General features: G+C 46.6%; 1 protein-coding gene across 2 annotated transcripts in view; it reads right to left on the bottom strand.

Moving 5' to 3' along the window:
• FANCC (FA complementation group C) overlaps positions 1 to 15,413 on the bottom strand; it is a 1,254,769-nt gene that overhangs the window by 1,197,940 nt on the left and 41,416 nt on the right. For both annotated transcript variants that reach the window (XM_078675695.1, XM_078675696.1), the window contains exon 2: positions 10,090 to 10,417. In XM_078675695.1, coding sequence (XP_078531821.1) covers positions 10,090 to 10,257 — 168 coding nt within the window. In that variant the 5' untranslated portion in view covers positions 10,258 to 10,417. The remainder of the gene's footprint in view (positions 1 to 10,089; positions 10,418 to 15,413) is intronic.

Here is a 15,413-nt window from a genome sequence, read left to right as displayed (position 1 = left end):
CTCCTTCGAACTATTTTCGTAAGCAACTTTAAAAATACACCACACGAATCAACAACTCCAACAGGTAAAATAGGAAAGTCTGTTTATTTTATGTATAAAAAGGATATGAGAAAGTGGAATGCTCAGTAAAAGGTTTTTTATTCCTTATACAGCTTTCCTTCAGACCATATACTACAAATTAAAAGTCGAATATCCTTGTTGGAACCTATTTTAGTTGGGGAAATTAGAAAAAGTGAAATACCTACTCTCTTTTTATACCACAATAGTAAGTATTGATGAGATTCAACTATTTCATAAACTTAGGTATCCACACATATTAACATCCAAATGAATAAAAAATATCGATCTGTAGGAAAGAAGTTCAATGTGGTTTGCTGTACTTTCTCTTTTCTTTCATCTTTCACTTTGTTGTATGGAAAGAATATAGACTGTTATCTATAGGATATATGCATAGTACCAAACGCGTATGAATAATTTTTGCTAAATAGGAGGTAGAGACATTTCATAGTATAGACACACACAATGTATAATTGAATAAGAATTGAAAATGTAAAAATTTGAAAATTGAATGTTGACTAATAATATTTATTGAATTCATCATAATATGAAATGAGGTGTTGTCTGCTGTTTTATAACTATGAGGCATTACTTTATCAATAGAAATGTAAATACTGACCCAATGAGTTTTTATATTTACAATGTAATATATTTCATCAAGATCAAAAGCGACTGATATATATATATTTTTCTGTGTTCTTATTTTATAGATATATGTTGCACTATGTCATGTCTTGTTAGTTGCGAATGACGGTTACCTGACGAAGGCTACTGGCCGAAACGCGCGTAGTTCTATTCCACTGCTTTGCCTACTTCATTGTTACAACGACCGAAAAAAACCTTTTTCCTTTGTTTCACAATTTAATTTTCAGTTATTTGTCTTGTGTAAATACATATGTTTGTAATATGTCAATGCCTGTATAAAATATATAAAATGGAATGAAAACTGATCAAAAATATTTATATGAAAAAGAATAGATAAAATAAAAACATACTAAAGTTTTTTTTAACTTTTAATATACGGTGTTGAACTGTTTATTAATCAGAGAAAGTCGCTATGATATTGACTAAATAAATGGGCAGTTGTTAACTTTCTGTTTGCTAGTGAGAGGGTCCTTCTCTCTCTTTTCTCACATCGGTCTACTGTTCCCTACGTCTAGCAAACTAAGTATATGTAGGGGTCCCCCGTCTTCTAAAAACTGCTTACTCCTGAAAAGTACAGGGAGCAGTTTGGGTCCAGTAAGAACTACGATGCAAACACATGGTTGAAGTGTCTGGATATGTTTTGCCAATCGTTGGATGGCTGGGTAAAGGGCAGTAATGTGACAGATTATCAGAGGCTCTACAACTTCATTGCATGGGAGCACCTATCAAGTCTATGTTATGCAGATCTGCGCCAGAGAGTAAGCGGACTGACCCCAGTAAGCTTTCTATGGAGGCGGACCGCTGGGTGAGTACCAGGGTCCACAAAAAAGCATTCTCTAAAGGGCCCCAAAATAACACCCAGGGTAATGGTTCCCATCCCCCGGAGATAAAAAGCCAGTGGTCTCAACCGGAAAGCCAGCTGAGACAGGCCCCTGCAGATGTTTTGAATGTGACCAGGTGGGGCACATGAAGGGGGACCCCAGGTGCTCTAAGGGGGCGCAGCCACCCACCGGTGGGCAGTCCAAAGTGTTGGCTAGCGTAGCGCTTGGGGAGGAGGAGGAGGACCCACAGGAGGGTGGGGACCCCACAGAAATTACCCTCGTCTCACTAGGGGACAATGAGATGGTCCGAGGAGCCCAGGTGCCCCCTAACACAAAGAAATACAGCACCTGGGTGACCATCAACGGGAAAAGGGTAGAGGCTCTCAGGGCTCTGGAGCCAGTGTGACCTCAGTTCGGTGTCACCTAGACCCTGAGACGCAGGTAGTCCCCAGGGGCATTCGACCAGGTGATCGAGGTCAACAATTCAGAGCGCCAGTTTCTAGTGGCGCAGGTTCCCTTCGAGTGGGGGGGGTGTCAGGTCTTTTGAGGGTAGTTGTGAGCCCTTCCATGCCTGTCTATTGTCTGCTCAGTAACGACCTGGAGCAGTCCTTGTGGAAGGATGTTGAGCTCTGGTCCCACTTGGAGATGCTTGGGTTGCCAGAGTGGGCATGGGTGTCCACTCGGTCCATGGTGTCCAGAGAGGGTGATCAGAAGAACCCGGAGCCTGAAACAGTGGCCAAGAGAAAGGGCAAGGGGCGCGAGAAACCGACCCTTGAGACTCCCACGGCCCAGGAGGAGGCGGACCTAGAGGGGGATGCCCCAGTGCCTACAGGGGAGCAGGTAGCCGAACTCTGGGACATCGCTGAGCTGACCCATTGGGAGCAAGAGGGGGGTCCCACCAGGGAGGAGTTCTGCTGGGAGCAGAAAGAGTGGCCCTCTCTGAAGGGTCTGCGGCGGCAGGCCGCAGCCCAGGTGACTGGTGATCACTCCGGATCGCATTGGATCTATTGGGAGAAGGATCTCCTGTACAGCGAGCCTAAGGTAACGGAACCTGGATCAGCCTGTGTGCTGGTGGTACCCCAGCGCTTCCTGACCTTCCTACTTGGTCTGGCTCACGACGTGCCTTTGGCAGGACATTTGGGGCAGGACAAGACCTTTGACCAGCTTGTCACCCACTTTTTGTGGCCTAAAATGCGAAGGCAGTCGGATGTGCATGGTCGGTCTTGCCAAATTTGCCAGGCAAGTGGCAAGAGTGGGAGGAAGGTCAAAGCGCCTCTTCAAATTTCCCCATGGTGGGGACACCCTTTGAAAAGGTAGGGATGGACATCGTGGGCCCACTGGATCCCAAGACAGCCATGGGCAACAGGTATATCCTGGTCTTGGTGGACCATGCCACCATGTACCCGGAGGCAATCCCTCTCAGGACAACGACGGCTCCAGTAGTGGGCCGGGCATTAATGGGGATCTTTTCCCACGTGGGGTTCCCCAGAGAGGTGGTTTCCGACAGGAGGACCAACTTCATATCAAAGTATATGACATCCCTGTGGAAGGAGTGTGGTGTTACGTACAAGTTCACCACTCCTTCCCACCTCCAAGGTAACAGTCTGGTGGAAAGGTTCAACCGGACCTTAAAGGGCATGATCAAGGGTCTCATGGAACCCATGAGGCCTAAGTGGGACGTCCTCTTACCATGTCTGCTCTTTGCATACCGGGTGGTACCCTAGAAGTCTCTGGGGTTCAGCCCCTTCGAGCTTTTGTACGGTCACCCCGTGCGAGGACCGCTCAGCTTGGTGAAGGAGGGCTGGGAGGCCGCTCCCAAGAAGACACCCCAGGATGTGTTCAGCTACGTGCTGGCATTCCGCAACCAAAGCAGCCCGCTTCAGGAAATTCTCTCAGGCGAACCTCGAGGCCAGCCAGGAAGAAATGAGGAAGTAACATGACCAGAATGCCATGCTGGTAGAGTTTCAAACTGGCCAGAAAGTGTGGGTTATGGTCCCTGTGGAACCTTGTGCCTTGAAGGACAGGTAGACGGGCCCCTTCGAGGTGGTGGAGCGCAAACGTGAGGTCACCTACCTGTTGGATTTGCAGGCTCCTTAGAACCCGTTGTGGGTCCTCCACGTGAACTGCCTCAAACCCTACTTCGAGAGGTCCGAAGTGAGCATGCGCTTGGCGACAGACGACGGGGAGGAAGCGGAAAGTGAGCCTCTGCCAGACCTCCTGTCCGCCCAAGAGGGGGATGGATCGGTGGACGGTGTGACCCTCTCCCTGAACCTGACCGCGGAGCAACAGAACGAGTGTCACCAGTTGATGGAGCAGTTTACCCCCCTGTTCTCCTTGACCCCCGGTGTTACTCACTGGTGTACCCACGACGTGGATACCGATGACAGCCACTCCGGTGAAACACAAGATTTACCGTTGGCTGACCGGGTCAAGGCCAGCATCAAGAGGTCTCAAAGATGCTGGCGTTGGGGGTGATTGAGCCTTCCAGCAGCCCCTGGGCCAGCCACGTGGTCTTGTCCCGAAGGCAACGGCGCCCGGTGCCGCCCCGGAACTGTGGTTCTGCGTGGACTATCGGGGGCTCAATGCCGTCACGCGGACTGACGCACACCCCATCCCCCGAGCCTATGAGGTCATCGACCAGTTGGGAGGGGCCAGATTCCTGAGTACGTTCGATTTAACGTCAGGGTACTGGCAGATCGCCCTAACCGAGGGGACCAAAGAAAGATCTGCATTCTCGACCCTGGATGGGCATTACCAGTTCTGTGTGATTCCCTTCGGCTTGAAGAATGCCCTGCCACGTTTCAGAGTTTGGTCAACCAGGTGTTGGCCAGGCTGGAGGAATTCAGCGCTGCATACCTGGACGACATCGCGGTGTTCAGTTCCAGTTGGGACGAACACCTGCAACACCTCAGGGAAGTGTTGAGGGCGCTGCAGACGGCAGGCCTCACGATTAAGGCCAATAAGTGCCAAATCGGGCAGGGGTCGGTGGTGTACTTGGGGCACCAGGTAGGGAGCAGAAAGGTGGCACCCCTACAGCCCAAGATTGACACCATTCTGGCTTGGGTGCCCCCAAGACCCAGACCGAGGTGAGGGCCTTCTTAGGACTCACCGGATACTACCGGAGGTTTGTTAAGGGATATGGCACCATCGTGGCCTCCTTAACTCAGCTGACTTCCAAGAAGCAGCCAAAAAAGGTGATCTGGATGGAACCCTGCCAGAAGGCGTTTTGATACCCTGAAGGCCGCCGTGTGCACGGCCCCGGTGCTCAAGGCCCCCGACTTCGCCAAGGAATTGGTTGTGCTAACTGACGCGTCAGAGCATGGAGTGGGAGCGGTGCTCTCACAACTGAACGAAGAGGGCCTAGACCAGCCAGTAGTCTTCCGTAGCAGCAGACTACTCCCCAGGGAGCAAAGGTGGAGTGCCATTGAAAGGGAAGCTTTCGCAGTGGTCTGGGTGCTGAAGAAGCTGAGGCCTTACCTGTTTGGGACTCACTTCCGGGTTCAGACCGACCACAGGCCCCTCCGGTGGTGAATGCAGATGAGGGGGGAGAATCCAAAACTGCTGAGGTGGTCCATCTCCTTACAGGGAATGGACTTCACGGTAGAACACTGTCCTGGGACAGAACACGCTAACGCAGATGGCCTGTGCCGGTTCTTTCGCCTTAGTGAGGAAAACTCCCAGGAGTGTGGGTAGTTCCCCCTACTTTCAGCTGGAGGAGACGTGTGTTAGACTTGGAATCTTTTGGCGTGTTTCCCCCGGGTTTTTGCTTTCTGCCCTCCCGGTGTTGACTCTGTGTTTTTGCTGGTATAATGTTTCTGCACGCTTTTTGCACTGCTGATCAGTGGTAAGGGGCTGGTGCTTCTGTGGTAAATTGTGTCATGATTGGATGTGCGACTCACTTGTCAACCCCCAGTAACGGGCACTGCGAGTGCCGGGGCTTCTAAGTCCACCGCCGCTCGTGGGCCTGCATCACAGATTGCGCCACCCACGTATGTAGCCCGAACACGGTATAAGTGAATGAAGTTTGGTATGCCTGAACTCAGCGTCTAATTACGCAGCCTTTGCCTTTAACAGGGGTGCCCTTTTCATTCTGAGTTCATAAAGGCCACTTTTAGAAAGTGGGTATTATTTTGCTCAGTCATCCCGTGTGCCTCTGATGGAATGTGGATTGCCTATCTGGTTTTTGGGACGATAGATGGCTGGGGAGCGGATTGGCTCCTGAAAGTCTAGGTAGGTCAGGAAAGGGCTCAACAGACCTGGGTTACGATGGGGGAAGAGGGAGGGAATCTCCTTGCACCTCAAAGGGCCTGGTCTGCCTTTGACAAATGGCGTCTCAATCTCCTGCCAGGAATTCACCCCAGAGGCGGTCCAACAGTTTCTGGCTGACACAGACACCCTCTGCCTGAAAGATCAAAGGATTTCTGGATACAAACCTGGGTCCCAGACCCCTGAACTTTAGAACTTTAGAACTCATCTGGAACAAGAAGCCTGCCAAGAAGAAGCGCCGGAGAAGCTGCGAAAGGAACAACTGCTTTGCTGGGTGCTTTGCTGGGCTGACCTGCAGTGGCTGCTTCTGTCTTGGGCAGTGAAAGGCCTGGACTGGACTTTTGGCAATAGAAGTGGTGAGACTCTCCAAGGGCTTGAGGTAGAGCTTGACCCCTGTTAACGAAGTGTCAGGAACAGCAAAGACTTCAGGTTCCTCGACCCGCAGCACTGGGGACTGTGTGTTTTGTGCTGCAACCCGAAGACGACGTCTACGACGACCCTGCCGAACCAGTGTCCTGAAGTCACCGCAGAGGGCACCGCCGAAAACGCCGCACCACGACCCTGGTCTCACCGACGACGTCTGTTGACGCCGCCACCGAGTCGCTGCTCGCACCGCGACCAGTGGGCACCGCACTCCGCACAGCCTTACTTCACGCCAAATCTTTAGTACCGCCGCACCGCGACCCTGGTCTCACCGACGACGCCTGTTGACGCCGCCACCGAGCCGCTGCTCGCACTGCACCTGTGGGCACCGCACTCTGCACCACCTCACTACACAATGACACCGTGGCCTTCCTGACGCCGCCACTTCCCGCCGAAATCGACACCACTGTCTGCACCGTGGTTTGGGGGCACCGCTTGTGAGTTACACGACGCACTGCCCTCATCCCACACCGCAGCCTTGGCCTACTGACGCCGGCGCCATCGACTCCCACTCGTCAGCCGACGACAGAGCTTCAGCAACGACAATGCCGCTGCTTGCACCGTGACCCGCTAGCACGGTGATCATCACCGCCTCCATGTCGCCCGCAACCCTGGTCTCACCGACGACGCCATCTGACGCCGCCACCGAGCCGCTGCTCGCACCTCGACCTGGGGGCACCGCACGCCGCACCACTGCGCTTCACACCGCAGCACCCGATGCCTGTTGGCGCCAGCACTACGGATCCCATCAGAGAGAAGCTCAACCTGCAACTCGAGTGACTTCAAGGGCCCTATCGCCCTGCATCTCTGAAAGGTACTGTTTGCGGGTCTTCCCAACTTCTTAGTTGGCCTGCGAAACCTGCGGTCAGCCAGAACTGTTTTTGGATTTCTTGTTCACGACGCCGTGATAGCCCGGACGGAGCTTTCGACATTAAGAAACTATTTTTTAAATCATTTTTTTAAGATTTTGAAGTATAGTATTGTGGATTTTGATCATATTTGGTCTCGTCTTAAGTATATAAAAATTGGATATTTTTCTAAACTGGTGTGGTGTCCTTTTGTAATGCGTACACTGTATTACAGTTGGTTATGTGCAAATGCTTTACATACTGCCTCTAAGGTGAGAGAGAGAGAGAGAGAGAGAGAGAGAGAGAGAGAGAGAGAGAGAGAGAGAGAGAGAGACCCCCCTATTTGGTGACTGAAACTCAAAATGTCACACCAGATACTCTGGATTTATGACTGGCTTCCAGGCTTGACCACATTATGTGAACCCTGGCAAACAGTTTATTTCACAGAGCCTCCTTTCTCTGTATTATGAACACACTTTTAATAAATGGAGTTTAGGATGTGCACTGCGGCCTCCTTTTTTTATTATCATATATGAGCACACTTTTGATTACCTGAGATGTGCAGTGCACAAATGCCTCTTAAGTTTGATTTAATGGACTATAATGTTGCTCCATCGATAATAAGAATCTAGGTCACATTTAAAGTTTACATAACTACTGAATTGCCTCTTAGTTCACTAGAGGCATTTTTGTGTGTGGGGGGAGTGGGGAGAGCCATGAATGTTTCTAAAAACTATCACTTTAAATAAATGCCTGTCTATGCAGTGACATTATATGATATACTAAGGTGAAACACATCCGCCTTTTCATGGCTTGCTTTATGCAGGGGCTCTTAGAGCTAAGCCAGACCCAAGGATCAGCTCGCCCTATTAAATTGCCTGAACATCCTCCTTTATTTGAAACTCTGGCTTTGTACCTTGGACCATCGGTTACTTGAAAAATGAATTTGTAAAAGGCGAGGACTAAAAACACAAAGCACTTCACACATGCACAGATTTCACAACTCTACCATCAAGACACCTTACAGAAGAGACAAAGAAGAGTGTGTGTAGTGAAAACGCATTTAAAATAGGTGATTCCCGGAAAGGGACTCCAGGCTGCTGCGTGTCCGTGACAGAGTCAAGAGTTCCCATGGAAAACTACCAAGCCCAGGTGCGACAGGAAGGGGCGTATCCCTCAAATGTATTCTTGGTTTGGGATTTGAGGCACTAAGTTGGGTCTGCTGTGTCTGTTTTTCTCCTCGTTCTCTTTTCATTAAGAGGTTTTAACTTGTCGATTTTGGGATTGGGATCTTAAATAATTATCGGGACTGGTTTATCAAAAAAAGTAGTAAATTTGCACCCACAGAGGTACTATTGGGTTCAAGTGTATTACTTTTTGGAATTAACAAACATTAGCAGTAGCAGGCTTGGAAAGCTGCACCAGTCTCAAGTTTCCAGGCATACTACTGGCAATCAAACAACCAAACGTTGATGAGATGAATGCTTGCAAATAGTCTAACCGCTTCAATCCCTTGGTGACGCATTCCAAATAATTGTTTTTCACTCACAGTGGCACTCCAGAGAAAGTGCCTCCTAACACAAATCAGTACTGATCTTCTTCCCATCTCGAACCTTGGTCAGATCACCCCTCCACCTCACCTAGGCAGCACATGCTCGGTCTCTTCAAGACATGCTGTATCTAGGATATGGGATTCAAAAAACGCCCATCTTTTTCATTGGTTCCTCTTGCTGGCCTTTAGAAATGCTGGCTTTTTATTGCTGAATACACTTAGTTGTCCCTCTTTATGGAATTTTCTATCCTCCCATGAGGACTGCCCCGGTTACATGTGTTCTTACTCTTCAGGTTTTTTATACTCATTTTGGTTGGCCTGCTTTTTTTCTTGGTAAGTGTTCGGTTTACTTGTGCAATGAAACTTTGGTCCGCCTAATTTGCTTGTCGTCCCTGAATCTGCCCATGCCTCCCCCTCACCCAACACTGCTCACAGGCCCCACAACCGCTCCAAGACCACTGCTCGTTTCACTTGTTTGGTTAATTTACACATGATTTGCAGTGCAATGCCCTCATTTAATCTCCCTTTGCCATCTCTCCCACTTCCCTCACACAACACTACTTGCCCGCCCCCACCTCTGAGATTGCTGCATTGGATTCTTATGGTTACTTTTAAATTAGTAGCTTTCATTTATAAAGCAAAGCAATCCAGGAGCTCAGGGGAAATGAATGAATTGGCCCATAATCACAGGATGTTGAACCAACACCAGCTCCCCAGTTGGCAGCTCTCACCGCTGCGCCATATCCTTTCCCGATCCATGTTGTAGGGTGCAGAACCTTATGTGGCCAAAAGAGGTCCAAGCCTGTGGTAATGTACCCTGACAACACTGCTTGCCCGCCCCCTCTTCCAAGATCACTACATTCATTTCTCATTGCTATTTTAAATTAGTAGCTTTCATTTATATAGTGCAGCTATACAGGTGTTAGGGGGAAATTAAAGGATCAGCCCGTTATCACAGGATGTTGAGCCAACACCAGACAAACACAGATCCCCAGCTCCCCAGTCGGCAGCTCTTACCCCTACGCCATCCCTATCCATGTTGCAGGGTGCAGTACCATATGTGGCCAAAAGAGGTCCCAAGGGACACTTAATGACAGCCTGTGGTACTACACCCTTTCATTGTTTCATGCACAGTAGAACAGTAAATGTTGCTGCATCCGCAATAATGTGCTGCACAGCTAAATACTTATAAGGTCCCAAAGGCGAGATCGATTGCATTCCAAATGCTTGTTTAGTAGGGAAGTTGGAAATTCACCCCAGACTGAATCTCACTGACTAAGCTATGTCCCTGCTTTCACGAAAAAATAGGTGCAAGAAACTGATTTCCCAGTGTTGTTTCCTCAAAGTGGTGCAATACATTAATGCATTAAAGCCGTAGCACGAGGCTCTCTGCTGCAGAAATGGTTGCCTAAATCAGTTGAAGATTATTTGTTTGTCCACCCCTAAAACTACCCATTCATTAACAGGTGTCACTCACCGTGTGTTTCAATGCCTCATGAACTTGTAGTAAGAACTCCTTTAACTTTGGGAGGTGAAGGCAGACATCTTGCTGAGATTCCAGACTGCCTGCCTGTCCCCACTCAACAGCCTTTGCCATCCAAAAGTCAAAATTCAAACCAGGAGGTTCTTTAGTGTCCTGAGCCATCCCAGGGTATGAGACACAGACTTTTTAGGGACGGACAGAAACGATACTGTTGCTGGAAACCCACGATTTTCAGTGACGAGGTCGCTTACTGGTTTTCAGGAATCAGATTTGGCAAGGCTCCTGAACACTTGCTGCACCTTGCTCAAAAACGTAAAGGTACCTGAAATAAAAAAAAAAGGGGGTTGCAAATTTTTACCAGAAAAATATTCTTCTGATTCGTTTTAAATCACTCAATCGGCGCTCTGATGTTAACAACATAAGTTAGACAAAAACCACAACATTTAGATAAAGGGTCCAAGGGATATTTAGTTTAAAGACCCACATCTGATTTTATCCCCAGCTCCTACTTAATGTACAACACACCAAACACAGGGTGTCTACCAGCTAAATATTAGAGCTGCACTGTCACGACCGAGTCCTCAGGATCTCAGAGTGTATGTATCACATAGACAGCGTATTTCTGAAAGCAAGAGGAAAGAAAGGTGAACACTACATGCATAGAAGAGACCGGTCCATCATGAGTTATTCGTACCGTATCCAACCAGTTTTTACTTTACTTCTCTGGTGATGGTGGTGATTTCTTCATTCCACTACTAGGAGTGCAACTATTATAAGAGCAGAGGCCCTGATGAATGCCAAGGGATTGAATACCCGTTAGGCAGAAACATGTTGGCCCATTTATAGGCAGATATCTGTTACTGTCTCTTTTGCACTGTTCTGGTTTTTTAATTAGGAGGCGTGTCTTGTCCGTAGAATAAAGTTGTAAGAAGGAGGGCATTCCATCCTATTTTAAGTCACTACTTTTCTGTTGCACTTCTTTACTCTACCATCAAAAGATCAGTCATCATGGACGGTTTGTTTATGTTGGTGGACCAAATCCCAAAGCAGCAATAAGGTGCGGTGTTGTTTGTCTCAATGATCAGGGGACCAGCCCTGTAAGCACCAGGGTTTGGCCAAATGATAGGACTGATCATTGAGTCTTTTTGATGGAAACCCTATACCAATTGTTTTGGACTGGTTAGCCATTTACGAATAACTCATGATGGACCGGTCTCTTCTATGCATGTAGTGTTCACCTTTCTTTCCTCTTGCTTTCAGAAATACGCTGTCTATGTGATACATACACTCTGAGATCCTGAGGACTCGGTCGTGACAGTGCAGCTCTAATATTTAGCTGGTAGACCCCCTGTGTTTGGTGTGTTGTACAACAACATAAGTTAGTCATTGTTGGAATTGATTTTGAAAAATAATCAATAAATGTTTATAAATGACGCACTCAATGCTCTTCTATGTTTCCAATTAAGAGGGGGACAAGACAGGGGTGTCCTTTATCACCCCTGCTTTTTGCTCTAGGTATAGAACCCTTTTTAATCGCACTTCAACGCCAGGCTTTAATTTGCCCTTTTTTCAACGGCTTAAATAAACTTGATATCACTGTGTATGCGGATGATGTTGCAGTTTTTTCTTCGGATGTGCCCCAAGTAATGAAAGGCATCATAATAGAAGCAGGTAAATATGGCTCAGTCTCTCGTTATAGACTTAACACTACCAAAACTCAAATTGTTATGAATTATCATCCGCCTACCCCCATCCCAGGCATTTGTGGTGCTGCAACCTATCTGGGCGTCAAAATCTCTTCGAATATTGATTCTATTGTAGCATTAAATTATGAATCATTATTAAAAGAGACTGCCATGCAATTTAAGAAATGGCATAAATTGCCACTTAGTATTATTGGCTGAATAAACTTAATTAAAATGAAAATTTTGCCTAAATACTTATACTTATTTCGAGCGATTCCCCTACGGGTCAATAACTCTTATTTTCTTAGATTAGAGGGAAATATTAGAAGTTTTATATGGGGGTATAAAAAAGCCTGGCGCGCTGTTTCTTTACTTAAATTCCCTTTCAATCAAGGTGGATTGGCTCTTCCGGACTTTAAGCTTTATTATTGGTCGGCTTTTTTGATTCGTCTTCGTAGCCTAACAGTCAGTGATAAGTGCTTGTATTTTCATAAGTTTTTACTTGGACAGGATGCTAATATGTTTCTTTACAGGCTAAACGACCCTAACTACTTTAAAAGGGTAAAATTCAAGACGGTACGAGATACCGTCAATATCGGGCGATCCATTTTGGCTAAGTGTAATGTTTCTCAGCTACACTGTAAAACACCTTTGTGGGGCAATCCGGGCTTTCCCTTAATTTTTCATGATACATCTTGCCTAATATTCTCAGTTTCTGGCATTAGATTCTTGGGAGATGTATATGATCATCAGGGATTTATGGCATTTGAAAAAATGAAGCAATGTTATAATTTACCTGAATTGGCTAGGTTTAAATACTATCAGATTAAAGACTATTTAGTGAAGAAATTAGAACTTACTATGGTCTTAGATTCTACGGTATGGGACTGTATTTATAGAGAAGTAGACAAATCTATGATTAGCATAGGATATATGATTCTTTCTGGCTTTAACACTAGCGATATCGTTAAATTAACTGAGAAATGGAATAGAAAATTGGCCTTGACTGTACCATCTGATCTAATTACTTTATCTCTTAAAAGCTTAAATGTGTCGCCACTGTCCTGAAAAGGTTTCCGAGTACCAGTGAAAAGCAGAGTGTCACTAAATCCTTTCGTGACAATGCTCCCAATGTCCTTCATGTATTTTCTGTAAATACGATTTGCTCACCAGCCCTCAGACTTGTGACAAACCCCCACCCACTCCCGCGCTAGTGATTAAACGTGAATTAACAATGTGATCGCATACATTTTATTCATTCTTTGTTATGCCTTGAGTGTGGTGATTCCCAGGGTTGGAGTGGGATTGAAAATCGGCCCGGGCACACCAAAACTTCTACTCAGGTCCCCTGCACCCGCTCAGTATGTGCACACATTAATGGGCCAGCCAGCAAGACAAAGAAAGTCACACCTCTGCCTGTTGCTAAACGGAGGTGATGATCGCCCATCTGCCCCTAGAAAGGCCACTCAGACACCCACTGGGCCTCTGGCTGAGCCTGTATTCGAACAATAGACACAGTGCCCAAATGGCCCCCCAGACTGCTCAAAAAAAGCTGCCCACAGCGGAACTCGGACACCGGACCCTCGGGCATTGCCCGAATGCCCGTGTTAGCAATCCGACGCTGGTGATTCCATGATAGTCTGTGCTGCTGCTGCCCCAGAAGTACCTTTCCTCTGTTCTGGGAGCTGTCTCTGCTGCAACTCCCCCCTACGCATGCTGTGGCCCCCAGTCAAGGCATCACAAGTTCTCTATAGCTACATAAGCAGGAGAATATTCAATGTACTACTTTTATATTGTGTGACAAACGTATATCTGTTGCGTATTTATTGGAGAATTACATTTTTATTTTTAAATGCTTTACAACTGAAATGATATTATTCGAACCTGTGACCACCACATTACCCTCTCTGCCAAATTTGAAGCTGATTTTGAATATGTCTTAAAAAAGTGTGCTTAGCTACAGCTCTCATTTAAATTCGTTTTCATAGTTTGGCCATGGTGTCCTTTTGCATCATTTCTTATTGTGGTATGACAGAATCTCTTGGCAATTCCAGTGTCATCAGCAAATATTGAAAGGGTTTTCAGTGGTCTTCAATTCATTAACAAACCAGAAAGAGCCTCAATGTCCGCAAAGTCTCTTGAAATGCACATGTGCTTGTGCTACAATGGCAAAGTTTTCAGATGAATGTATTGTGTTGACCAATTACAACCGGGCGCTGGTGTGCATTGTCAATTTAAATAAATGTGGAAAAATACTAGCTGTAGCGGCGTCTTTTGCTTGTGGCAAAAATAAATGCGGATAAATACTGAAAAAATGCCCAAAAAATAAATATGGATAAATACAGACGGAAATGGCAAAAAAATAAATACCATAAAACCGGGAGCCCTAATTATACCATACTCCCGAGAGAATTCTTAAATGGACAATGAATAATAATTTTGGTGATCGTACAAAATGCCCTAAATGTGATCTGAGTGGTGCTGATATTGTCCACATGTTTTTTTCTTGCCCTCATCTTAGTGAATATTGGGATGGAATAATTAAGGTGGTCTCTGATAGACTTGCTCAAACTATCTTATTTTCACCTATTGATGTGTTGGTGGGTATATGTGGGGGTATTAGCGCAGTCAGGGATCTGCTGAATATTTTAGTCACCTGTGCAAGACTAACTATTGCTAGAGCTTTGTTTAAAAAAAAAAACACCTATGGTTATGGAATGGTGGAGCCTAGTTAATGAAACATATAATATGGAGACTGCACTTGCTGCGTCAAGGGGTCTACAGGCTAAACAAAAAGTCTACGGGATATCAAAAAAGGGAGTGAAGAGGTGGTGCTACTCAGAACCGCGGTGGGCTAATCCTCCTCTTGCGAAAGTACGAATAATCAACAGAGACCACCTGAAATTAAATCAGTAGATATTCCGATGTTGTTGGAATACACTCAGTGTGTTAAAATACCCCTCACACACCAAAAGGGCCCTTGGTGTCATGCTTCATCATCGGGGTCTTCCCTCCCCCGCTGCGGGACGGGGCAGTGCTGCGACAAGCGACTACGCCGGAGCACCTTTTATTGTGAGTACTATGTGAGTGAAATGAAGTGAGTGTCAGTGGGGTCAGGAGTGATATTACGAGTGAGGTTTAAAAAATACCTGGCCTAGTGGTAGAAAAAACTATTTAATAGGCACTGGCTGGTATTGTTAAAAGGGGTGAGGCGGAGGGCAAGAGCGGGTTACTAGCCTTGCTCTCCTGTGTGGGTCAACGTGTTTCGGGGCGACATGCCCCTTCGTCAGGACCGGGTATAGATCCCCCTGTCACTCACTAATGTTCTCCCACAATTTGAGAGTGTAGTGTATTATCAATGTGTATGAATATATATTATAGATACACGTATTCTAGCTATCTCAGAATTTCTGATGATGTAAGCCTGAAAGGATAAGAACACAGGTTTTAGAAAAAGCGCGGATCCCAATGCGCTGGACTAATGGATACCTGTAGGGAAAAAAGTGCAATAGACAGGAAAAAACACACTTGTAGGCTATCACATGGCAAGCCAGAGGATCCTGGAGAGGGCCATGCCGCCAAATGTAGTGATCGTGGGAACGGATATTTTGACACACATTTATACACACACAA

This window comes from Lissotriton helveticus, chromosome 2_1 (assembly GCF_964261635.1).
Source record: "Lissotriton helveticus chromosome 2_1, aLisHel1.1, whole genome shotgun sequence".
Lineage (NCBI taxonomy): Eukaryota > Metazoa > Chordata > Amphibia > Caudata > Salamandridae > Lissotriton > Lissotriton helveticus.
This window is presented reverse-complemented; position numbering and strand designations above follow the sequence as displayed.